Consider the following 21343-nt stretch of genomic DNA (forward strand, 5'->3'; position numbering starts at 1 on the left):
TAAGGCAAAAGCAAAATAGTAACACAAATACCTCAGATGACTACTAGGGCAAATTTTTCAAAATGTTGCAAGCTGTCTGCATCCTCGAAGTAGCAATTTACATGCATAATTAGGTGCAATCAACAGTTTTGAAATGTAATATATTTTCTGAGCCCATATTTACTTATGACAGATGCAAAAAAAAAAAAAATTCTGTGTCCCCAAAAAATAGGAGGGCAGAGAAAGGAAAAATATTTGCATTTAACAATGGGAATCTTTACAAGCACTTGCCTAAATTTAGAACAAATTTAGTTGAAGTACTGTATCTTTATTTTGATTTAATCTTCATTTAAGTCTTGAAAGAAGTTCATAAACACATTTGGGATGTAACAAGCATAGAAGAATAATAACTTACCAGTCAGCTATTCCAGCTCCTGTTGGAACTGACATGTAATTTTTGTTTCTACACTGTAGAAGGAAAATCTGTCAAATTCAAAACTTTATTGCACAAAACACCAGGACTTTCTTCCTGTCTTCAGAAGGGGCTTCATTCTTTGAAGATACCAAATATCTTTTAGAATAATTTATATAAAAAGGTTAAACTGGCAGTTTCTTCTTCCCAAATCAAGGTCTACAGATGGGTGCTCATGGTGAATTTCTATCATCTTACTATTCTCAGTAAAACAAGCAATGACTGTCTGAGTGTTCACTATGCACTAAGGCACTCTGCTAAGCACTGTACACAGATACTCTAATTTTCCATTATAAAAATACTATAAGAATTGATTTATTACAATGCACTGGGGAGGAAATGGAGAGTAAGTAACTTCTTTAGAGGCACACAGCTCTATGTTTATTCTCTTGGCTGGTACCTTACTACATAAAGGGTCGTAATGTCGTTTAAAAAGTATGGTGAATTTCAGACTAAAACAAGCTGATTTTATTTTTAACAAGTTCCCAATTTACAAAATGAGGTTGAAATTTAGTTTTTAGAAATGTTGAAGAAAAAGAGAGAGTAATTCAGTCCCCCAAACTTTCCTCTTCCCAAAAGTATGTTCACATTGCATTAGCCAGATTGGCTGTTTACACTGATTAAATTAAAGTGGCAATTAATTTCTGTCACACTTACAGGCTGAGTCAGAGATTAAGAGATTGCATTGAAGGATAGGACCTAATGATGTGTTCTTGTGTGACTGCATCTATTGGGACAGTGTGTCTTGATATGTAAAAGTTGTCTTTAAGTTAATGCAAAGCAGTCACAAGATGAACAATGCAATTTTCTAGTTTCATTAGGCAATCGTTATCTGTGATACATTCTATGTTAGGGGGAAAAATGCCACCCTCTGCTAAGCAATGCATGAATAGTTCATTTATCTGCTGATCCATTTGGGGGCATTATGGAACTCAAAGCCCAGAACAATGGGCTCTATTTAATATTAAACAGGTTCTTAATAATCTGCTATTTCTCTCCACAGCTGCTGGAAAGTCCCTCCTGGACATGCAGAGTTGCAGTAACAGTTCTCTTGAAGTTGTAAGCTACTCCCCAGGACCAAGTGGTAAATTTAGAAGTCATCCTAATCACCTGACTGTCGGTGAGCCCCGATTTAAGAATTTCCAAGTCTACCCTTGTCATCTCTGTCTATCTATATTTATAGACGCAGCTCACCGCCTGGCCTGAGGTCACCACTGGAACCTCCTGGAGACCTGCCCTGCTGAGGACGCGCTTCCAGCGCACGAGAGCTCGCCACTTGGGAGCGGCGGCGCCCAGCCGGCGCCCACCCCGGGGCACATTGCAGCAAATGCCTGGCAGCGACTTCTCGCTTCTCCCTCCGCCTCCCCCATCGACCCTCCACTGCCGACCTTTACGCCAAACTCCGGCGCGCTGTGAGACTCGCGTCCTCGCTTCCCAGGCGGGGCCCCACCCCTTCCCGGTTCTAGCCCGCGATCGGGCCGGAGGCGAGGGTAGGTTGGTTTCCTGCCCGGAATTTGCCGCTGGCTTCTCCTCTATACTCGATCCAGTTCTCTAGTGCTGGGCTGTGCGGCGCGGAGCCGGCGGTGGAGCCCACGGAGGAGCGGGAGCTCTGGGATACACACACGCTGACCCCGGAGACGCGCTCGGCCGCGGGAGCGAGCGAGGTGGCCCAGGGCCAGGGTGGAAGTGGGGGTCGCTTGGGGTTAGGGGTGTGCGTACTAGCCATCAGCCCTCCGCATGCATGCTCCCTTCCTTCCAGTCCTCGCCGCCACCACCTTGCCCAGGTCGGAAAACCCTGCTTTTCTTGGCTATTCTGCGCCGGGGAGAGGGCAAAGGTGAGGGGTCGGCGCTTGATCAGCTGGCGGGGATGGTAGATTTCACTTACACCTGACATTCCCTATTCCTGTCAGTTTCGCCCGGCAAATCCTGGCGATCTGGTTTGTTCTTCCAATAACTTTGTTCAGAAGGTTGGAGGGGAGGGGAAACGACAAGGAGCCCCAGCAGAGGCTGGAAAGCAACGAGTAAGGAGGCCGGGCAGGAGAGCAAGTCCCCGAGCGGCCCCGGGGCTGGGCGCGCGGCTGGGAGGCGTCGCCGCCGCTGCCGCCGCCGGGATGCGCTCTGCTTAGCGGGACTGCCGGGGGCGCCTGAAGGCCACCACTCCAAGGACACGCGGCTACTCGGTCCTCGCGCTCCCCGGCCCAGACGCCGCCAGTGCCCGAGCCAAGCAGGCGAGCGGAGCTGCGGGGAGCGCGGGCGAAGGGTGGCAGGAGGGAGGGCGCGCGGGAGGCGGCCCCTCCTCGGCGAGCCATGCGTGCCACGGGCAGCTGAGGAGCCGCCGGGCGCCGCTGCCAAGTCTCCGCTCCGCTTTTGTCTTGCCCTCCAGTGAATGGGAAGATGGAGATGGATGTTGAGGGAGTTTCTCCGCGCCCAGAGCCCATCCCCCGCTCCCAGGGGGCTGGCGGAGCCTGCCAGGCGCCGCCACAGCCGCCCCAGCCCCAGCCCCAGCCCCAGCCCCAGCCGCAGCAGCAGCAGCAGCAGCTGGCTCAGGATGAACTACCCGGCGAGAGTGCAGGCGCTGAGGACAGCGACGATCCGGAGGCGCGACCCAACAGCGAGAAGGGAGAGAGCAAGGTAGGTCCACAGTGTTGGCGCTGTGACACCTTCTGAACAAAACCAAGGAGCTCTAGTAGTGGCTGTCACTTTAACCCCTCCGCTGCCCGCCACCCCTTTCCCTCGGTTGTGTGGTGGTGGGGGTTGCAGATGTGGGGAAGGCGTGAGATTTAAGGGAATCCTTGGGCGATAGTGACTTTCTGAACTGGAAGGCGTGTGCAGAAGTCTGTCCTGGTTTCCGTATTCAGCGGTGTGTGCAGAGAAAAGTCTTCTGGTACATGCGATGTGATGCCCAGGGTAGAGCACAGCACCTCAGGAGAGCAGTGTGGAGAGACCTTTGCTTGCCAGCACAATATAACCAAGGCTTGTTTGGATGATCTAGGTCAAGGGGGAACATATGTCTTCAGGAGCTGCCAAGTGGCTTCTGAGACTCCTTGGAGGGAGGTGACATCAACCTAAAGATGACAACAATGGGAGTAAAGTTTGGCTCATTTGCAGAATGGAGAGCACTGCTTAACCCAGCTCTAAGCTGGAGGTCTTGCTCCTCACCTGGCATCCTCCTACCCAGGAGGGCAGGGACCAAGTGCCTGGTGGCAGATGAGCCCCGTAAAGCTTTTGCAGCCCTGCTGTGTCATTGTAGACCAGGGGATAGCCACTACTTACAGTGGAGAGAAGAGTTCTTCAGATAATTGGATTCCAGTGAGAAATGGCTCAAATGCCTTTCTCTGGTGGTGATGTTTCTTCTGTTGAGAAAATTGTAAAGTAGAGGAAATGGCATAGGAAATAATGCCTTGGTAATATCATTAGAGTGTATTTATTACAGCTTTGTCTCTGAGCACAGTCTTCTTTCTTTATACACCTTTGGAGTTCAGTTTTGTGGAAGCTAGTGTTGTTTAGTTGTGTCTGTATAAAGTGTACACATGTATTTGTTAATATATTTTGAAATTGGCTGCTAATGTTGGGGAACAGTTGGTTCAACAAATCAGAATATTGGAACCAAAGAAGGGTCAGTCAATATACTTTCTCACTTTTGCTCACTTAGAGAAGCGTACAAGAAAATAGCCACTTCTCCCGGTTAGAAAAGAATTGCATGCCATGAAGTACTCCTCCTAGGAGACCGCCTTGGTTTCTGTTGGACCTTTCCCAAAATACTGGTGGATTAAACAAATATCCGAAACACATTGAGATCACATTGAGTGTTGCTGTTCTGTATTTGGAGACAGGTGCACTTAACAAGTTGGTATTTGCAAATGTTCAAAATTGTTTTGCATTTTGAAACTGAGCTAAGGATTGAGATTGTTGTTTATCTACCAAAATCAATATTGTAATTTAGATGGCAGGAACTGGGAATTTGAACACACTCTAGACTGCACTGGGGTGCCTTACAAATGCATATAAGATTTACATTGTAAAAACTATAATGAATTTTAATATTCTGATATCCTCAGCTTTCCAGTTGCTCTTGATTTCATGAATATTTAATTCTGTCAGGACTGCATATTTACTACTTTAAATGACTGCTCTCAGTTTTATGAAATAACCATAACTGAGCATTATATTACCTAATTGAACTTTAAGTCTCTTTTGCAAAATAGGTGTGGGGAATAATTAAAATATACAGCCAGTGCTGCCATTCCCATATTGTTGGTTCATAAGCCCTGAGCATGAGAAATTCCTGCCATCAGCAAAAATCTGTGCTTATTTGTTTCCCTTTGATGCACCATGCAGACTGTCTAATGTTCTCCTGCTTATGAGGAATAAGGAAGGCAGTGCACTACAAATATTACAGCAGGTGAAGAGAGGACTGAAAGTGAGTTGATTACATTTTGTTAATGAGCATGTTCAGATAATTGAGTATTCCACTGATATGATTTACTTTATGTTTGTCTGCAATTTCTTGAGGTGGAAACAAAATACTACTTTTTTCTCTCCAGGTGTTTGCCTTAAAAAACTATGTTGCATCCTTCTCTTAACCCAGAAACCAGCTGTGTTAACCCTTTGCTTGTCTCTGGTACTCTCCTACTGGTTCCTCCAAGAGTTCGAGGGTGATTGCTGTGTTTCAGCCTTTAATAACTCTTTTTCTCTTTGATGGCTACTAAAGCAAGTTATAAATTGATTTTTCTTAGCAAATCCCGGTTTCATTAGTGGGAAGGCCTTTGGATGTCTGACCAAATTATTCTACTAAAATATAAGTGGAAGACAAACTGGCATAAAGTGGAACGTGGTTTTACCAAGCTGTGTGGGGTGAGGTGGGGCAATTATCACGGTAGGATTTAAACACAGTAATGTACAAATGTAATGTATTGGACTATTATGTTTTCTTCTCACTCATGAGAGTATTACAATATGGATTTTGAATACTGTATTATTTATTTTAAATCTTCCCCTAAGCAAGAGTACTGTAAATAGGATGTCAAGGGATGTTACTGCCCTCTGCCCCCCATATAAAGTGTCAGGGGAGTAATGGCATTTTTTTTTCAGATTCTGGTTTGGGGCCATGATTTATTTTCTCATGAATTTACCCCAGTTGTCTTATTGGAGAAAAAATAGGAGGTTAGTGCCAGATCAGCTTGTCTCCTAAATTGCAGGTTCACGGTCATGCGTCTGCAGAAAGTCTCTGAAATAGGAAGAAAGGTTAGAAAACTGGATCAGTCAAGGGATTTTTTACGCCAGAGTTTCATGACGTGATTGGCGCTTCTGTTCCTAGAATGACAATGCCGGATTCCTCTCTAGCAACTGCTCTTCAGAGGAATGTTAACACAGCTACATGTTATATATAATTTGACTCCACGAATTGGAGAAGACCCTAAATCGACCATTTATTCCTCCTCTGGGCTTTAAGGTAGGTTTGTATTAAACCTTTATGAAAAGCAATCTCCTCTCCTTGCAATGGCATCCAAAGACAATGTGGGATCCCCGCCCCCTTGGGGACCTAGTGAGGTATTTCCTCACCCATTATCGCAAGAACTTCTTCCTCATATCTGAAAAGAGATTCTCTAGACTGGACAAAACTCTTTTCTTCTAGTGTTGCAGATGGAGATTAAATGGTCACTGTCCTCAAGTAGAGACCTTCAAATCCTTGAAAGTGCCCTCCACCCTGGATTTAATCATCCTCAAAACTTGCTTGCAGAGTTTTCTGGAGGCCTTAAATATTCCATCCTTTTAGTGTCTTTTAAAACCTTTCTGAAATGCTTTGCTTATGCTACATAACTCTTGGATAGGTATTTCTGAAACTTCATTTGGAAAAGTTCCTTGTGTTGCACCCCAGCATCTTATTCCATCTATGTTATCATTACTTATACAAATGTGTGAGTTCTTTCCCTGGTCCCAGATGAGTGATATAAATGATTCTTTCTTGTCTGCTTTAGCTTCATCGCATTCATATATCCTCCATTTTTGTTCCCCTCTCTCTTTCTCTCATACACGCATACACACACACACCATTTACCGTGATGTTTTGTATAGAAGTGTGTATTTATGGCCCATAGGTGAAGTATAGTGAGCAAACTCTTTTTTGTTCAGCTCTCGTTAAAGCCTTGGTTTGCAAGACGTGTTATTCTTGTGGTTTTGGACTAGAGAGACTCTGTGCTGTTGCTACCAATGATACTTCATTGATGAACATGACTCAAGATTCTCACCTCAACTACATTTCATCAGTAATGCTGTCCTAAACCATCAGTCTTACAGAAGATGCTGTAGGGAATCTCTTACGCAGCCTGTCCAGTATATTTTTTAAAGCCTTTTATTTTAAAATAATTTTATTATATTTATAGAAGAATTGTAAAGATAAGGCAGAGAGTTCAAACCCAGCTTCCTCTAACGTTAGCATCCTACTTAATCATGGTATGTATATCACAGTGAAGAAATTAACATTGGTTAATAACATTGGTTAACAATACTATTAGCTAAACTTGTCTAGTCAATTTTTGTTGAGTGAATGTGTAACAAATCGATGTTTTCCATTCTATCCTTTTAGGATTTAGGACTTTCTTTACATCTGAAAGGCTCTCTGAGAGGATATTTAAGAGCCAAATTTAACTTCAGTTTAACCATCTGCCCCTTTTTTTGGTGGGGAGGAGCAACTTGCAAAGTACAAGCTGGAGGTCCCTGGAGCTCTGTATCATGCTGCAGTGATCCCTATGGGAGTTAAACTTTGGCAAAGCTCTTGAGTGCTGTTAACTTATGGGGAGTGATAGTCTTCTTTTTAATTTTTTTCTGAAAAACATTCCTGCTCCAGGTAAGATGAGGTTTGTCAGTACGCAGAGGACAGCCAAGTCTCGAGTGGCAGGTAGAGGAGAAAAGGCAATTGATAAAATCATGACAGTTCACTTTGATGCCTAACCTCTTGGGTGTTTGTTCCTGGCATGAAAAATAATGGAAGCCCTTTCGTCTTTGCATTGTGTTAGCCAGGTGAACTCTGATTTCCAGCACAGAAGCAGAAACTTGCCTGTCAGGCAGGATGTCACTGTAATTAAGAGTATTGGCTTTCTGATTAAGAGTGAAATCAGAAAGACCCACATTTGATCTTGGCTCTGTCTTTCACTAGTTGTTAACCTCAGAAAAGGTCCTAATCTTTCCAAGCCTCAATCTTTTCATCTGTGAAATAGGAATAATTATAGCACTTACCCCTATGATTATTGTATGGCTTTAATGAGGTAAAACATATAAAGTTCTTGATTTAACGTTTCATAGGTACTGACTGCTCAGGAATTGTTAATAATAATAATTATGATTATTGTTATTACTATTGCAGTCCAGAGTTCTGAAAAGGAGAATGAGTTGGGGCTCCAAGTTCACCTAGAATTTTCAGTTTCCCAGAGGGTTGTGGGGCTAGAAATGATATAGACACACTATTGTACAATCAAACCAGGTTGGTACTCATTGACTCAGTTTTGCCCTGTGGGCCTTGAGATGTTCCCAGGTCTTTTCCTGGTGGGCAAGAGGTTAGGAAAAAGTTATCCTTTCCTCTGACTTGTCAATAGACGTCTCCTCTCTCATAAGGAAAGCCAAGGAGGACCAGAATGGAAGGCCCTTACATCCAGCCCAGCCCCCAGGAGTACACACAAGACGTTAATTAAAGCAAATGGATTGTCCTGCTTTTGCACATTACACTTATGGCTTCTCAGGAGGAGTAGGTTGCAAATTTTAAAACTTAAAAAAATGATTGGGCTAAAATTTGTATCCTTTAGGGCTCTTTGGTTGCAAGCAGTGGAAACTGACTTTAATTTGAGCAAAAAGGAATTTTACTATAAGGTTAGAAGGTAATCACAGAATCAAAGGAAAAATGATAAAACTGGTGTTTGGGAAATATCGAAGCTAGGGAATCTCAGAAGATCTAAGTAGTAGAAAGTGATGAATGGTCTCTTGAGGGCAGTGACATAAGAAGAATAAATTCCAACCATTTTTTGCCTTTAGGTCACTCTACTCAAGAACCATGGAAAGGTCCTCTAATTGGCTTTGTGTGGATCAGGTATTTGTTTCTTGGTGAGGGAAGGGTGGGCATCCACATTGAAGGTTCTGGCAAATTGTATCCTTTGGAAGGGGTATAGTTCCTGTGGAAAAAAATCAAGACGCTGTTACTAGACCAAGGAGAATGGATATTAGGGGGAAAAACTACCCGTTTAACTTCTCTCCTGGGGGTGGGGGAGGAGGGAGAGTGAAGAAAACAAGAGAGAAATAGTGGCAAAGAGAGGAGAGAACCAGACAAATAGAGAGAGACAGACAAATTAACTTATCCAAGAAACAGGAGTGTTTTTTAGCATTAATTTTCTACCATTTGAAAAGAAAGAATACAGAGGAAAATTATGTAATCTATTGCTTATGTACAGGAAGAGGGGAGCAGAGGACTTGCTACTTATTCTTATTTTGCCACATGAGGTTCCTAGAATTAGGAAACTGGATTGGAAGACATGGCCTACCTAGTCTGGTTCCCCAATTTCCCAATTTTTACAAGTGAGAAAATTGAGGCCCCAGCCAAGTGATTTGCCCAAAGGCAGAGCTGACACTTAAAGGGCCCTTTAGCCTAGGACGGGCATCCAGATGGCATGATTGTTCTCAAAATCCCTCCTATTCTTGGGGAATCCTAACCCTTTCTGAATTCTGACAGTCACATGAAGCGTTCAGAGCCTGCTTCAGAAATTCAGAATTCTTAGTTTTCCCACTTATAAAATGAAATTAGTGATACATTTCACATCTGCTGAGCAGACAATCTGAGGGTGAATGTGATTGGGCTCTGATGTTTTAAAATATAGACCTTCCATGGAAGTCATGTCATTAGACTAAAATGTATTAACATTTCTTTGCCCCTAAATTAAAGCAAGTTGGTTTCCTGCTCAAATCCCTAAAACTTTTTCTTTGACCTTTGAATCTACATGTCAAGGTATTTCTGTTCTCATATTTGGACCTTACATCCTACAGAGGGAGTCCTGCAAAAGGAGGCACCATGGACAGTGTGTTTCTCATTTTTGGGTGACAAATGTGGGGGGTAAGCCGTTTGTTCCTGAGCACACGCTTTGCCAGCACCATGCCTGGTACATAGTGGGCACTCGGTAAATAGCGATTACATTGAATTCTGCCTCTCTGTGCTCAGTCCACACTTATTAAGCACTTCCTTACACACGGGGGTTGCAAAATTAAAAAAGAGAAACCCACGGTTTCATGGAGGAGACACACTTATGCACAGATCATGATGCTATAAGGACATGAGGGCCATCAGAGAGATGAGAATCTGAGGTATTGCAGAGAAGGGAGCGGCTACTCTACCTGCATGGAGTCCACATGGAAAGGAGCATTTCTCAGAGGAGTAGGAAATGCAGAGAAAGGGCTTTCCAGATGCAGGGAACATGTCAAAGTTTAGTATGGCTGAGAAAGATTCGGAAGCTTGTCACAGTATTGAGCGGAGGTAGCAGCTGGAGGTATATTTATCGTGAAGTCTGTGTGGTGGCATGGCAGAAAGTTGGGACTTTATCTCATAGGTAGTAGGTTGAGAGTGGAGGTTCGAGCCTGTTATGGCAGCCTAACACCGTCCAGGAGGGTTCCCCCATGTGGGAATTTCATGGATCAGTACATTTAAAAGAAAATGAGGAGACAGAAATAGAATTAACTCCTATTTATTGTGTGACAAGAGAGGACATTACGTCATTTCATGAATAAAGGATGTTTAAGCACAAAATAGAATAAATAAAGAAAATTTATTTCAGAATAGCCTTTCTCGAGAAAGAATAGGTAGCAGCCTTCAGCCGTTCTTGGGGTTTCGGGGTGAGTGTTGAGTGTCTCTCATGTACATGCCATCTCATCCCACCATATCTCGTTGCTTTATTGTCCTCGCTTCTCCATGGACCTCTATGTACTTGTGCATTGGGGTCTGGGAACTGCTGTGGGCACCCGTGTGTCAAGCTTGAGATTGGGCTGAGGAGTTTTTACTGAGATAATCTTCCTTTTCCGTGGGTGCAGCCTTGCCGGAGTTGAAATCAGTGGTAAGAAGAATCCATTTTCTTAGACTAGACTATTGTCTTCATTTGTAAAAAAAAAAATTTTTTCTTTAAAAGCCTTCTTGAGCTCAGCCAGAAACAACTGGGGGCAGCGGCAGGAATAGGGGTTCTGCTGGCATATTCTTTGTGAGTGGGGCCATTTAATACGTTTTTAGAGATAGAGTGTTGACCTGTCTAGCAGGCATTAAAGGGAGCCAAGTGAAATAAGACTGCGGGACACGTAGAGACACTGACCAGTGAATGACTCCCTTGTTCTTGGTCGGCTCGCCTAGTAACCAAAGGCGCAGGTCACATCCCATTCACAAAAACTAGTGTCTGGGTCTGCCCTGTCCATCCTTTCCGTGCCTCTACCTCCACCTCTTTCCCAAGGGTGCGTCCCCCTCCCCAGGCTAGACCTCGTATATTTTACAATCTGTTTTCTTTTTAAAGTAAGATTCATTTGCATATCATTTACAGACAGTAAAATTCACCCTTTATAAGTGTACAGTTCTATGAGTTTTGACAAATGTATGTTCCCGTGTAACCACCACCCCACACAGGATGTAGAATGTTTCTCTCACCTCCAAAGAGTTCCTGTGTGTCCCTCTTCAGACAATTCCCTCACCTCACCCAGCCTTTTCCAAAATTTCATACAAATTAAGTCAAATAGTGTATAGCCTTTTGTGTCTGACTTATTTTGCTTAACAAAATGTTTTTGATATTCACTCATTTTGATGTATGTATCAGTAGTTCTTTTTCTCACCGAGTAGTATTTCATTGTATGGATGTATCACATATTGTTTATCCATTCACTTGTTGATGGACATTTGACAAAAGCCAAAGATTTTTGGCTCTTATGAATAAAGCTCCTATAAACACTTTCATTTCTCTTGGGTGAATTCCTAGGTATGGGACCGCTGGGTCGTATGGTACGTTTAACTTTGTAAGAAGTTGCCAGTCTATTTTCAAAAGCAGCTGTTTAAAATCTGATCCATTGTGCATTCTCACCATCGATTCATGAAAATTTCGGTTGCTCCACATCATTGCCAACACTTGGTATTGTCAGTATTTTTAATTTTAGTCATTTTAGTAGGTGTAATGATATCTCATTGTGGCTTTAATTTGTATTTCCCTAGTAACTAATGGTGTTGAACATCTTTTTATGTGTCTATTTGCCGTCTGTATGTTTCTTTGGTAAAAAATCTTTGGCCCATTTAAAAAAAAATTGGATTCTTTGTATTCTTATTATTGATACAATTTATTATTTTCACATAGGTTTAGGTTTCAGAAGTCCTGGTGGAAGTTTGAGATTACAAAGCAAGGGACACTTTGAGTTTCCTTTCTTGGGGGTTGTGGGTGAACTAACACTTTTTGGGCATTTATCAGGTGCCACTCATGGAGCAAGGTAGCTTCACATTGGGTGAGCTCATTTTATGCTCCACAGTAATCTTGCCAAATAACTGTTATTAGCCCTGAGGTCACACAGCTAGTAAATGGCAGAAGATGGATTTAAATTTAAGTCTGCCCGACTCTTGCTGTTTCTCCTTCGTCAGGTGTGACTCAAGACCTGTTCTCTACAACTTACTGGTTACTTTCCCAGCCCAAACTGCTTGCACTGCCCTGGGTGCTTTGAAAGCAGCCCTCAGGTGAAATAACACTGCTGGCATTGACATGCAAATCAGGACATTGAGCTTAAGGCAAAAGAGTGCTCCCAGTTTTATTTCAGTCCTGAAAAATCCTATTCACTTCATAAGGTAGAAAAGTGAGAATTCTCCAGAGAAGTGGAAGGCTTGAGGTGTTCATTTACATTTCAGTACCCAAGGATGTCCATCTCTCTCAGCTAAATTATAGTGCTGTGGTTACCCAGAGGGCTAGGGGAGGGCAAACCCCTGGGAATCAGGTCTCAGTTGAAATCCCAGTTTTGTTCCTACAGGCTGTGAGGACCTTGGGCAAACCATGTGAACACTCTGGTTTGGATTCCCTTGTTAGTAAAGATGATGGATAAGGCTTCCTTACCACACCTGAGCCTTATGAGGATTGAATTACCAGTAGGGTGACCAACTCCTTTCATCCCAGGAAACCCTGGGTCCCAGGTACACCAGGACAGTTGGTCATCCTGATTACAGGATACAAGTAAAGCATCTAGACCATTACAGACTCTCAGATATGAAAGCTGTCACTGTTGAAAGTGCTTTGGGGCATGTGATCCATGAATCTGAAAATGAATCATCATATTTCAGAACTAATGAGGCCCTATGAATGATTCCAGTTTCTCCAAATTGACTTAAAAAATAGTTCAGAGCAAGGCTCTGGATTTGAATTAGACGAATAGCATTACCTTTCTGAATAAGTGGCTGTGGAACTTTCCAAGGCAGTTCCCCAAGGCCTCCAACCATGAAGTAAGTGTGTTTTAAAAAGCTAGTTGAGACAGTTTCCCTAGCTGGAGAAGGGAAGGCTCTTTGGGGGAGTGCCTTCACTGGCAGGACAAAAATCACTTCAATAAATAATTTTTAAAAATTTTCATGGTTGGTAGGATTGATGTCATTAAGGATCAGACTCATTTCCCATGGGGCTCTCCATTGGGAAGAAATTGCTCTTGCAGGGAAGATAATGGGTCTTGGGTGGTGTGACTTTGAATCCTGGCTCTGTCCCTTCCAACTGAACTCTTGGACAGGTCACATTTTCTTTGAGCCTCAGGGTTGTCAGCTGTGAAATGGAGATAATATTTTTACCTTTCCAAGAACTATCTAGACTGGAAACAAATTCACTAATATACGGGCAAAGCCTTTTGTAAACTCTTACACAAGTCTGAATGTGTGTGTGTGTGTGTGTATAAGTCTCTTTGGTTTTGTTGGATAAATGAGATTTTTCCCCTGTGGTTTTCTGTGACCCTATTTAAGAAATTGAGCAAAAAAGTATCTCATTAGAGTTAAAGGTGCTGGCAGATGGGGTCAATAGGAACATGTGGTAATTCTGGGAAAAGATGCCCTCAGACGATATTGGGTGGGTTCAGGTGTGTGGGAGGTCCAAGGGACTGGATTTGGGCTGCAGTATTCCTCCAGGGACATTACCAACTGATCCTGGACAGCTTACTCTCCTGCCCCTCTGCCTTGCTTGCTATTTGGATGACAGTAATATTGGATTTTTTTTTTTTAAGTTTTTGGACCTCACCGTGTCCTACCCAGAGCCTTTGCCCTAGCCATTTACTTTGCCTGGAATGTTCTCTCTCCCTGCAGCCCCCTGCCCTTCAGTTCCCTCTCACCCAGTTAATCCCTATTCAGCCTTCAAAATTCAGTTCAATACCTCAAAGAAGCTTTCCCGTATTTGAACCTTTCCCTTCCTACCCTATAAGTCAGGTCCCTTTCCACTGGTGTCATACATTCTTGGTATCACGAATGGTATCATAGGGGCCGGCCTGGTGGCATAGCGGTTGAGTTTGCATGCTCCGCTTCTGCGGCCTGGGGTTTGCAAGTTTGGATCCTGGGCGTGGACTGGCACTCTGCTTGTCAGGCCATGCTGTGGCGGCGTCCCATGTAGGGTGGAGGAAGATGGGCACGGATGTTGGCCCAGGGCCAGTATTCCTTGGCAAAAAGAGGAGGATTGGCATCAGATGTTGGCTCAGGGCTCAAGTTCCTCACACACACACACACACAAAAAGAATGGTATCATACCATTCTTGATTGTGGTATAAATACATTTATACATTCTTAACTGTGTAATTAGCTCTTTAATGAAAGCCATGAGGATAGGGACTGGGTCTGTCTTTTTCCCAGCTATTTCTCCAACCCTAGCATAGTACATTACATGTAGCAGGCCTTCAAATATATTTTTGAATATATGAATGTGATGAATAAGGTTGAGTATGAATACTCATTTTGACAATCTTTTACCCAATACCTACTTTCTGGCCCGGAATGGTCCATGTCCTTATGCAGCCCACATTCTAGTGCAAGAGACAAATACTAAACAAGTAAACAGCTAAATAAATAAGCAGATAATAAATAAGCAACTAAATAAATAATCTGACACCAGTGGCCCCCTAGCTGTCTGGCTAAAGGCATATGTTTAGAACCGCTGCCTAACCATTTTTATACAAGAGCATCAATTCAGGGCAGCAAAGAAATAACCATCACCCAGTCTGTTTTCTAGAGTTGCCATCTATCTTATGGCGTCAGGACTTGGCCTCCTCCTCTATCTAATTCTCTCTACTTGCTCCACAGAGTTTAAGTTATCCTCACCATATTGGCATTAGGAAACTATAGCACCTGTGCCACCAACTCCCCTTCCTTGTTCATGGCAGAGATCTCTAGTTAATCAGGGTACTCTTTCTTAATTGAATTCAGCCTTAGCCTTGGAAGCAGGGATTCATTAACAATCAATGGGAGGTGGCCTGCAAGATGAAACTGTGGTGCTATCCTTGCCGTAGGCTTACAGCTTTCCTGGCAATGCTTTCCCACTTGCCTGGACCAGACTCTCAATCCTCAGCACTCCCTTCCTCAGTTTTTCAATGTGCATTATCCAATATGATAGTCAGTAGACACTTGTGGCTATTTAAGTTTAAATGTAATTAAAATTAAATTAAATTAAATTAAAAGGTCAGTTCTTCATATATACTAGCCATACTTCAAAGGCTCAAAAGCCCTAAATCTAATGGCTACCAGGTTGGGCAGTGCAGATATAGAACATTTCTACTATTGCAGGAAGTTCTACTGGACAACAATGTATAGATTATGATTTCACCTCTCCTGGCCTGCCCCAGCCATTGTTGACTAAAATCCCTCTGAGGTGCTCTGAAACCAATCCTTTGACAAGGATGGAAATTTTACACCTTCCTGGGGTTTGCTTTAGATTTTTGGTCAATTACTTACAAATTGTTTTTGAACTATCTATATTGTTGTGTGTAGAGGCTGCCTAGAACAAGATCTCATTCAAAAACTTTGGCTAGTGGTATTGCTATTTTTCCTTAGGTGTTCCACTGAATCTTGGTATTTGTCCTTGGCCATTATAGAAAACAGTCTCTGGTAAAGTGGTTCCAAGAGACAGCTTTTCTATTATCCAAGTTCAAAGCCTTTATTAGTGGGTAGTTGAACCACTGGCTGAAGCACCATTGACACCTCCTCTTTGCCATTTACTAATGATTGTCTTCACACTGTGGGGATTACTAGGATGGTACTTCTCAGAATACACAGACAGAGAAATCCTGCTGAGATCCCAAATCTAATATCATTCACAGAGCCCCTACGCTTGCAACAGAGCCCCTACGCTTGCAACAACAACGCAGGGAATAATTTTCAAATTATATAATGGATAAAGAGGGCTAAGTTACAAAGTTACATCCTTAAGGTGTCATATTCTTCTTATATTCCACTCAATAAAATTCCAAGTACATTATGATTACTAGTGGTTTTAGGTATGGATAAATAAGAAAAAGAGAGGATATGAAAGAAGTCTGATAATGAAAGCTACCTTTTCAGCCTTTTTGTATTTCTTTTCTTGTTCATAATGAGAGAAGTGATCTTTTTAAGATGGGAGGAAGGACTGGGGAGTTAGTTCTAAAAGATTCTAATATGAGACTCGCTGTGCCTTTGTCTAGCACATTACATGAGTGTCAGCAGGAAAGGAGATGGGAAAATGGCCCCAGGGTGGATTTGGTGAATTTCCTCCCAGTTAGCTAGGAAGAAAATTTGAATGACACCTTGAAGTGATTTGAAACTCTTTTATTTACACATCCAGTTAGCTGGGAGGCCCCTAGGCATCACATTCAGAATATAGCAATGCTTGGAAAATGTGAGAGTGAGAGATGTGAGCTCTGCCTCCTCCATCCCAGCTGTGGCAGGTAATCTGGACCAGGGAGCAAGAATGAGGATAATAGAACAATAATCAAGAAAGGAAAAGGCCTCTGGCTAAACCAATAATAATGGCACCTTTTTGGTATTTTTATGTACTATTTAAACATGTATTAAACACACAGCGGCACAGAAAAATTAATATATTTGCCAAAAGGTAGAGTTGTAGCCAGGGCAACCATAATTGCCCGTTAGTCATTACCTTCTTATTTCTTTGTATATGAGCTAAAGACATGAAGCTGGAGCGCATTTCAGAGTCTTGTGCATCAGGAAGGGTTCACTTTTCACCAGTGGGATGTTGACAGTGAAAAGATGGAATGTGGTGTCTGTGATGTCAACAGCTTCAAGCAACTTGAATAGCTTCAATGCAACTTGGTGCATGTACAAGGAGCAAGACAAAGAACAAAGAATAACTAGTGGGTTTTTAATCCCTGGGGACCTCCTTACCTTAACCATTGTGTCTGCTCATTCTCACCACTCAGAAATCTGTATGCATTACCTCTATGTTGCTGTAAGAAAAGCACTCAGCCCAGAGTTGTGCTAGCTCAGAGTCACAGCCTGAATGTTGGACAGTCACTTGTCCATCTTTTCTTCTACTTTCAGCTTTTAGACAAATTTGAAATTCAAACAAACGTCCTCATTGATGGCACAGTTCCTGAATTCTATGGGGATTTGGTATCTGTGGCAATGTCCACATTCAGATGTTGCTTTGCTGGTGTGTATCCCTTTCGTGAAGGAAGAAGAGGTAGAGAAGAAAGGAAATCCTTGAGGAAAAAACAATACTGAAGACCTAACCTTTTGCTGCTGCTGTGATGTTTGAAAATATGTGTGAAGTCTTTATTTTGATGCATCAATTTAATTGTGGTCTAGAGCTGAGACTTGCATCTCTGACGCTATCAAATGTAGAGATACAACAATAAAGTAACACCGCACACTTTGGTCTATTTTTTAATTTTATTTTTCCCTTTTTCTTTTGGTGTCAGTTGTATAACAGCTATCTTTGAGAAACTAAAAGTTCTATAAAGGGTTAATTTCATGCTGGGTTAAGTACTAAGGTCTAACCTTCTTCAGAGCTAGACTGAGTGTCTGTTTAGTGCCAAGTAGGTAAAGCAGAGTCCTAAAGAAGTGATGTTCCAGCTGAGGATCATATCATTCTCTAAAAAAATAGTCTGGCTTTCTGCTGATGATTCATCGGAAAAATGAGCATGGTAATTGAATTGGGGATTTAAAAGGATCACAAGGAAAACAACTACATTCTACTGTTGGCACTGTCATAAGGAATGCTGTTAATGTGCACTATGTAAGGAGGTAATCTATTGCAGTGGACTCTCTAGCAAATGCAGGCTACTTAGTTTTTGCCCTGGTCAGTTACAAGAGGCTGTCCATCATTGCTGTTGAATCAGGGCAGGGTCTGGAAACACTTGAGTTGAAATGTGAGTCTTACTGTGGATGCCTGTGATGGCTTCTACATGTTGATTAGATTCTAGAGAGGAAATCTGGGTATGACAGGGAAAGATGACAATCAGGGAATAGCACAGAGGAATCTTCTGAGGAAAGTATTTGTCTCCTTTCCAGCATGGCAGGAATAACTGTGACAGGACATGTAGCCACTTCATCTTGGAAGGGGACAGATTTTGCTTTCAATTGTATGGATAGTTGGTTTGTACAGGTTGAATGAAATAACCACCTTTTGGTAAGTTAAATGTCTAAATCTTCTCTAGAGCAATATTTCTCACCCAGGGGCAGTTTTGTCCCCCTCCACCTCTGGGGACATTCAGTAATACCTGTAGACATTTTTGGTTGTCAACCAGGGGTGGGGTACTCCTGGCATCTAGTGGGTAGAGGCCATGGATGCTGCTACACATCCTACAGTACACAAGACCATCTCCTACAACAGTGAATCACCAGGCACAAAATGTCAGTAGTGCCAAGGTTGAGAAACCCTGATCTAGAGAATGTTCTAGGTCTTTGGGGTCTTGACTTTGTATGTGCTTCACAAGGATAATATTTTAAGGGGAAAGTTTAAGCAGAAAATGTCTAAGGTTTTTCCATGTTATGAGTTGTCAAGACCTCCAAATCTGTGAATTCATCCTTTGGCCAGATCTAATTTGAAAAAATGAGTCTGCGGAGAAAGTTCTTTACATGAAAAATTCCAAGTATTGTTTTTGCTTGTAACAAAACTGACACTCATTGAGAATCTTTCTGTTGCCTTGAAGATAGAAGATGGGAATCCTCCTCCCTAAAAATAATTTTCTGAGACTGTTACAAAGCTTTTCTCTCTCAGTGCCAAAATATATGTTTTGTGTTTCCAAACCAGTGAATTCAAATCCTGAAGCTGTTATACTCTTATTAAATTTTGCTACAAGCATTTTCTTGTCTTGTACAATATGGACTAATCCATGCTTATGACTTTTCAAATCAAGAAAAACGTTGTATCCCAAATAGTTTACAGGTTTTCTTTTTAAAAACACAATATGAGGCTAAGAATATTTAGCCTTGTCAAGTATTGGTGATCAACTAAATAAATTACGTTGGAATAAGCACGGCTACTTAAACTTACCCGATGGATTTAAAAACTGTTAAACAAGTGTCTGAGCAGTACGGATTCCATTTTTTAATTTTGGTAAGCATGCATAGGGCAATACTTGGTTAAGAGGGAAAATTCTGTTTACTCCACTCCAAATCTTGAAAGATTTAATCTACCAAATTCACTATTTTAACTTTATTAAACCAAGAAATTAACTATTGGTCTATGAGAGACAGCTGGGGATGGGTCCCGCATCAGTTTAAACATTCTGAGCCCAAAGTGAGAAGTGTGGTACTTTAGTTCAGGGCTTGGCAAACTTTTAATGCAAAGGGCCAGCTAGTAAATATTTTTGGCTTTGTGAGCCATACCGTCTCTGTCTCAACTACTCCACTTTGCTGTGGGAGTGTGAAAGCAGTTATAGACAATCCATAAACCAATGGATGTGGTTGCACTCCCATAAAGTTTTGTTTACAGAAACAAGGTTACTCCCACTTTGGCTGTCAGGCTCTCGTGTAGCCACCTCTGCTTAATTTAACCCAGGCAGCTTTATCATGGGCAAATGCATAATTCCTGTTACATTTTTTGCAACAATGAGGATTATTTATGGGAACCAATACTATGTTCAAAGACTCCAGGTTGGGAATCACGGCAGGGGGCACTTAAGTGTTGGTCTTTACACCATCAACAACCTAAAAGTCAACGAAGACTCCATACACACAAATTGATTTTGTTAAAAAGTGATGCAGTCAGTGTTCGTGGAAATTATCTAATAGAGTCTGCTAGCTTATTATAAAAATACCATGCCATTCTTTAATATTTGCTAGATTTCAGATTTAGTGAAGAATCAAGTTGGGAAAAAAAGAAATCAGCCACAGACTGGAAGTGTGCCTTGGATGGCTGGTCAGAATGGTGGCTCTTACTCTGTCATCAGACAGTGTTCGACTCTGACCTTGGTAGTATATGATAAGGTATGTCACTGTCTTGTTCAGCTACATTCTGGGTCTTCTTGATATAGACTTCTGATGTGGGGTTCTGTTATTAGGCCTTGTCAATGTGTCACCTAATATGATGTAAGAGTGAGTGATGGTTCCTGCGAGCTGTAAAGAGAGAAATGAGCCACCATAAGTTTCTTGCTTTCTATTCCTCAGCAATCATGCCAATGTGATCAAACACTGTGACACCTCCAACAAGCCAGCCAGTCACAAGGAGGCAATGAGAGGTTTTTTTCCCACCTCTTAAGTGCCCTCAGTCAAGAAAGATAAAACTGAAGTAGTTTTTTGTGAGGGTTCTCAATCATCGGATGGGAGAGGTGCAGTGTGCTGTGTAGCAGCACAAACATAAAATTGCCTTGAAGACTTCATTTTATGTGAAATGTGAGGCTATTAAGAAATAGTCTCTGATTCCCTGAATGAAGTATCCACCATGTTCAATTAGCCATGCTTTCTTCAATTCTACCAGTCTGCGCCCCTGCCAAAGAAAGAAACCTATAAATCTGCTCTTCACATGAGCCAGTAACAAGTTTATAAGTAAAGTCTTTGCTGCTTTGTTAAAAAGAGCCTGTGATACATGTAGAACTGATTTTATCATGTGACTCAGTTGAAGAAAACTCAGTATAATACTTACATCATGTCTGGTACAGTCTATTCCCCTATTTTCAGGAAACATTAAAAAGAACTAAAGATAGGCAAAGCTTTTCAACCTCTTCTCTTCTCTTCTCTTCTCTTCTCTTCTCTTCTCTTCTCTTCTCTTATCTCTTCTCTCTCTCTATATACAGAAAAGTATATATATAGCATATATATATATATAAAACAAGCTAGTGAATTAGTTATCTACTGCTGCATAACAAATTACTCCCAAACTTATCAGCTTAAAAAACAATAAACATTATTTCACACAGTGTTTGTAGGTCAGGAATTCAAACAACTCATCTGGTTGGTTCTAGATCAGGGTCTCTCATGAAGTTGCAGCACACAGATGTCAGCTAGGACTGCAGTAATCTGAAGGCTTGACTGGGGCTGGATGAACAGCTTCTAATATGGCATAATCATACGGCTGGCAAGTTAGTGCTGGTTATTGGTAGGAGGCCTGAGTTCCTTGCCATTTGAATCTCTTTATAAGGCTGCTTGAGTATCCTTACAACATGGCAGCTGGTTTCTCTCAGAACGAGTGATCCAAGAGAGAGGAAGGTGGAAACTACCATGTCTTTATGCCTTAGCTTGAGAAGTCACACTCTGTCATGTTTGTAGTACCCTATTGGTTACACTGGTCAGCCCTATTCAGTGTGGCAGGAGACAACATAGGGTGTGAATACCGAGAGGTGAGAATCTTGGAGGTGGGCTCCTATAGCCAGTTACTTGGAAAGATTCTTCACATTATTATCTGTCCTTAGTTTACAGGGAGATGGAAACTTCAGCAAAGGTCTTTTCTAAACCTATGGAGG

General features: G+C 42.1%; 1 protein-coding gene across 2 annotated transcripts in view; it reads left to right on the plus strand.

Moving 5' to 3' along the window:
• The first annotated feature begins 1879 nt into the window (after window positions 1-1879).
• The window catches only part of LOC131413597 (pleckstrin homology-like domain family A member 1), a 159674-nt gene continuing 140210 nt past the window's right edge, over window positions 1880-21343 (plus strand). Inside the window, exons 1-2 of one of the 2 annotated variants that reach the window (XM_058554203.1) lie at window positions 1880-2286; window positions 2835-3082. In XM_058554203.1, the coding sequence (XP_058410186.1) occupies window positions 2193-2286; window positions 2835-3082 (342 nt within the window). In that variant the 5' untranslated portion in view covers window positions 1880-2192. Of the gene's footprint in view, window positions 2287-2834; window positions 3083-21343 lie in introns of those variants that run through there. The other variant, XR_009221988.1, reaches the window with a different exon arrangement.

Source organism: Diceros bicornis, chromosome 2 (assembly GCF_020826845.1).
Source record: "Diceros bicornis minor isolate mBicDic1 chromosome 2, mDicBic1.mat.cur, whole genome shotgun sequence".
In the NCBI taxonomy this organism is placed as follows: Eukaryota; Metazoa; Chordata; class Mammalia; order Perissodactyla; family Rhinocerotidae; genus Diceros; species Diceros bicornis.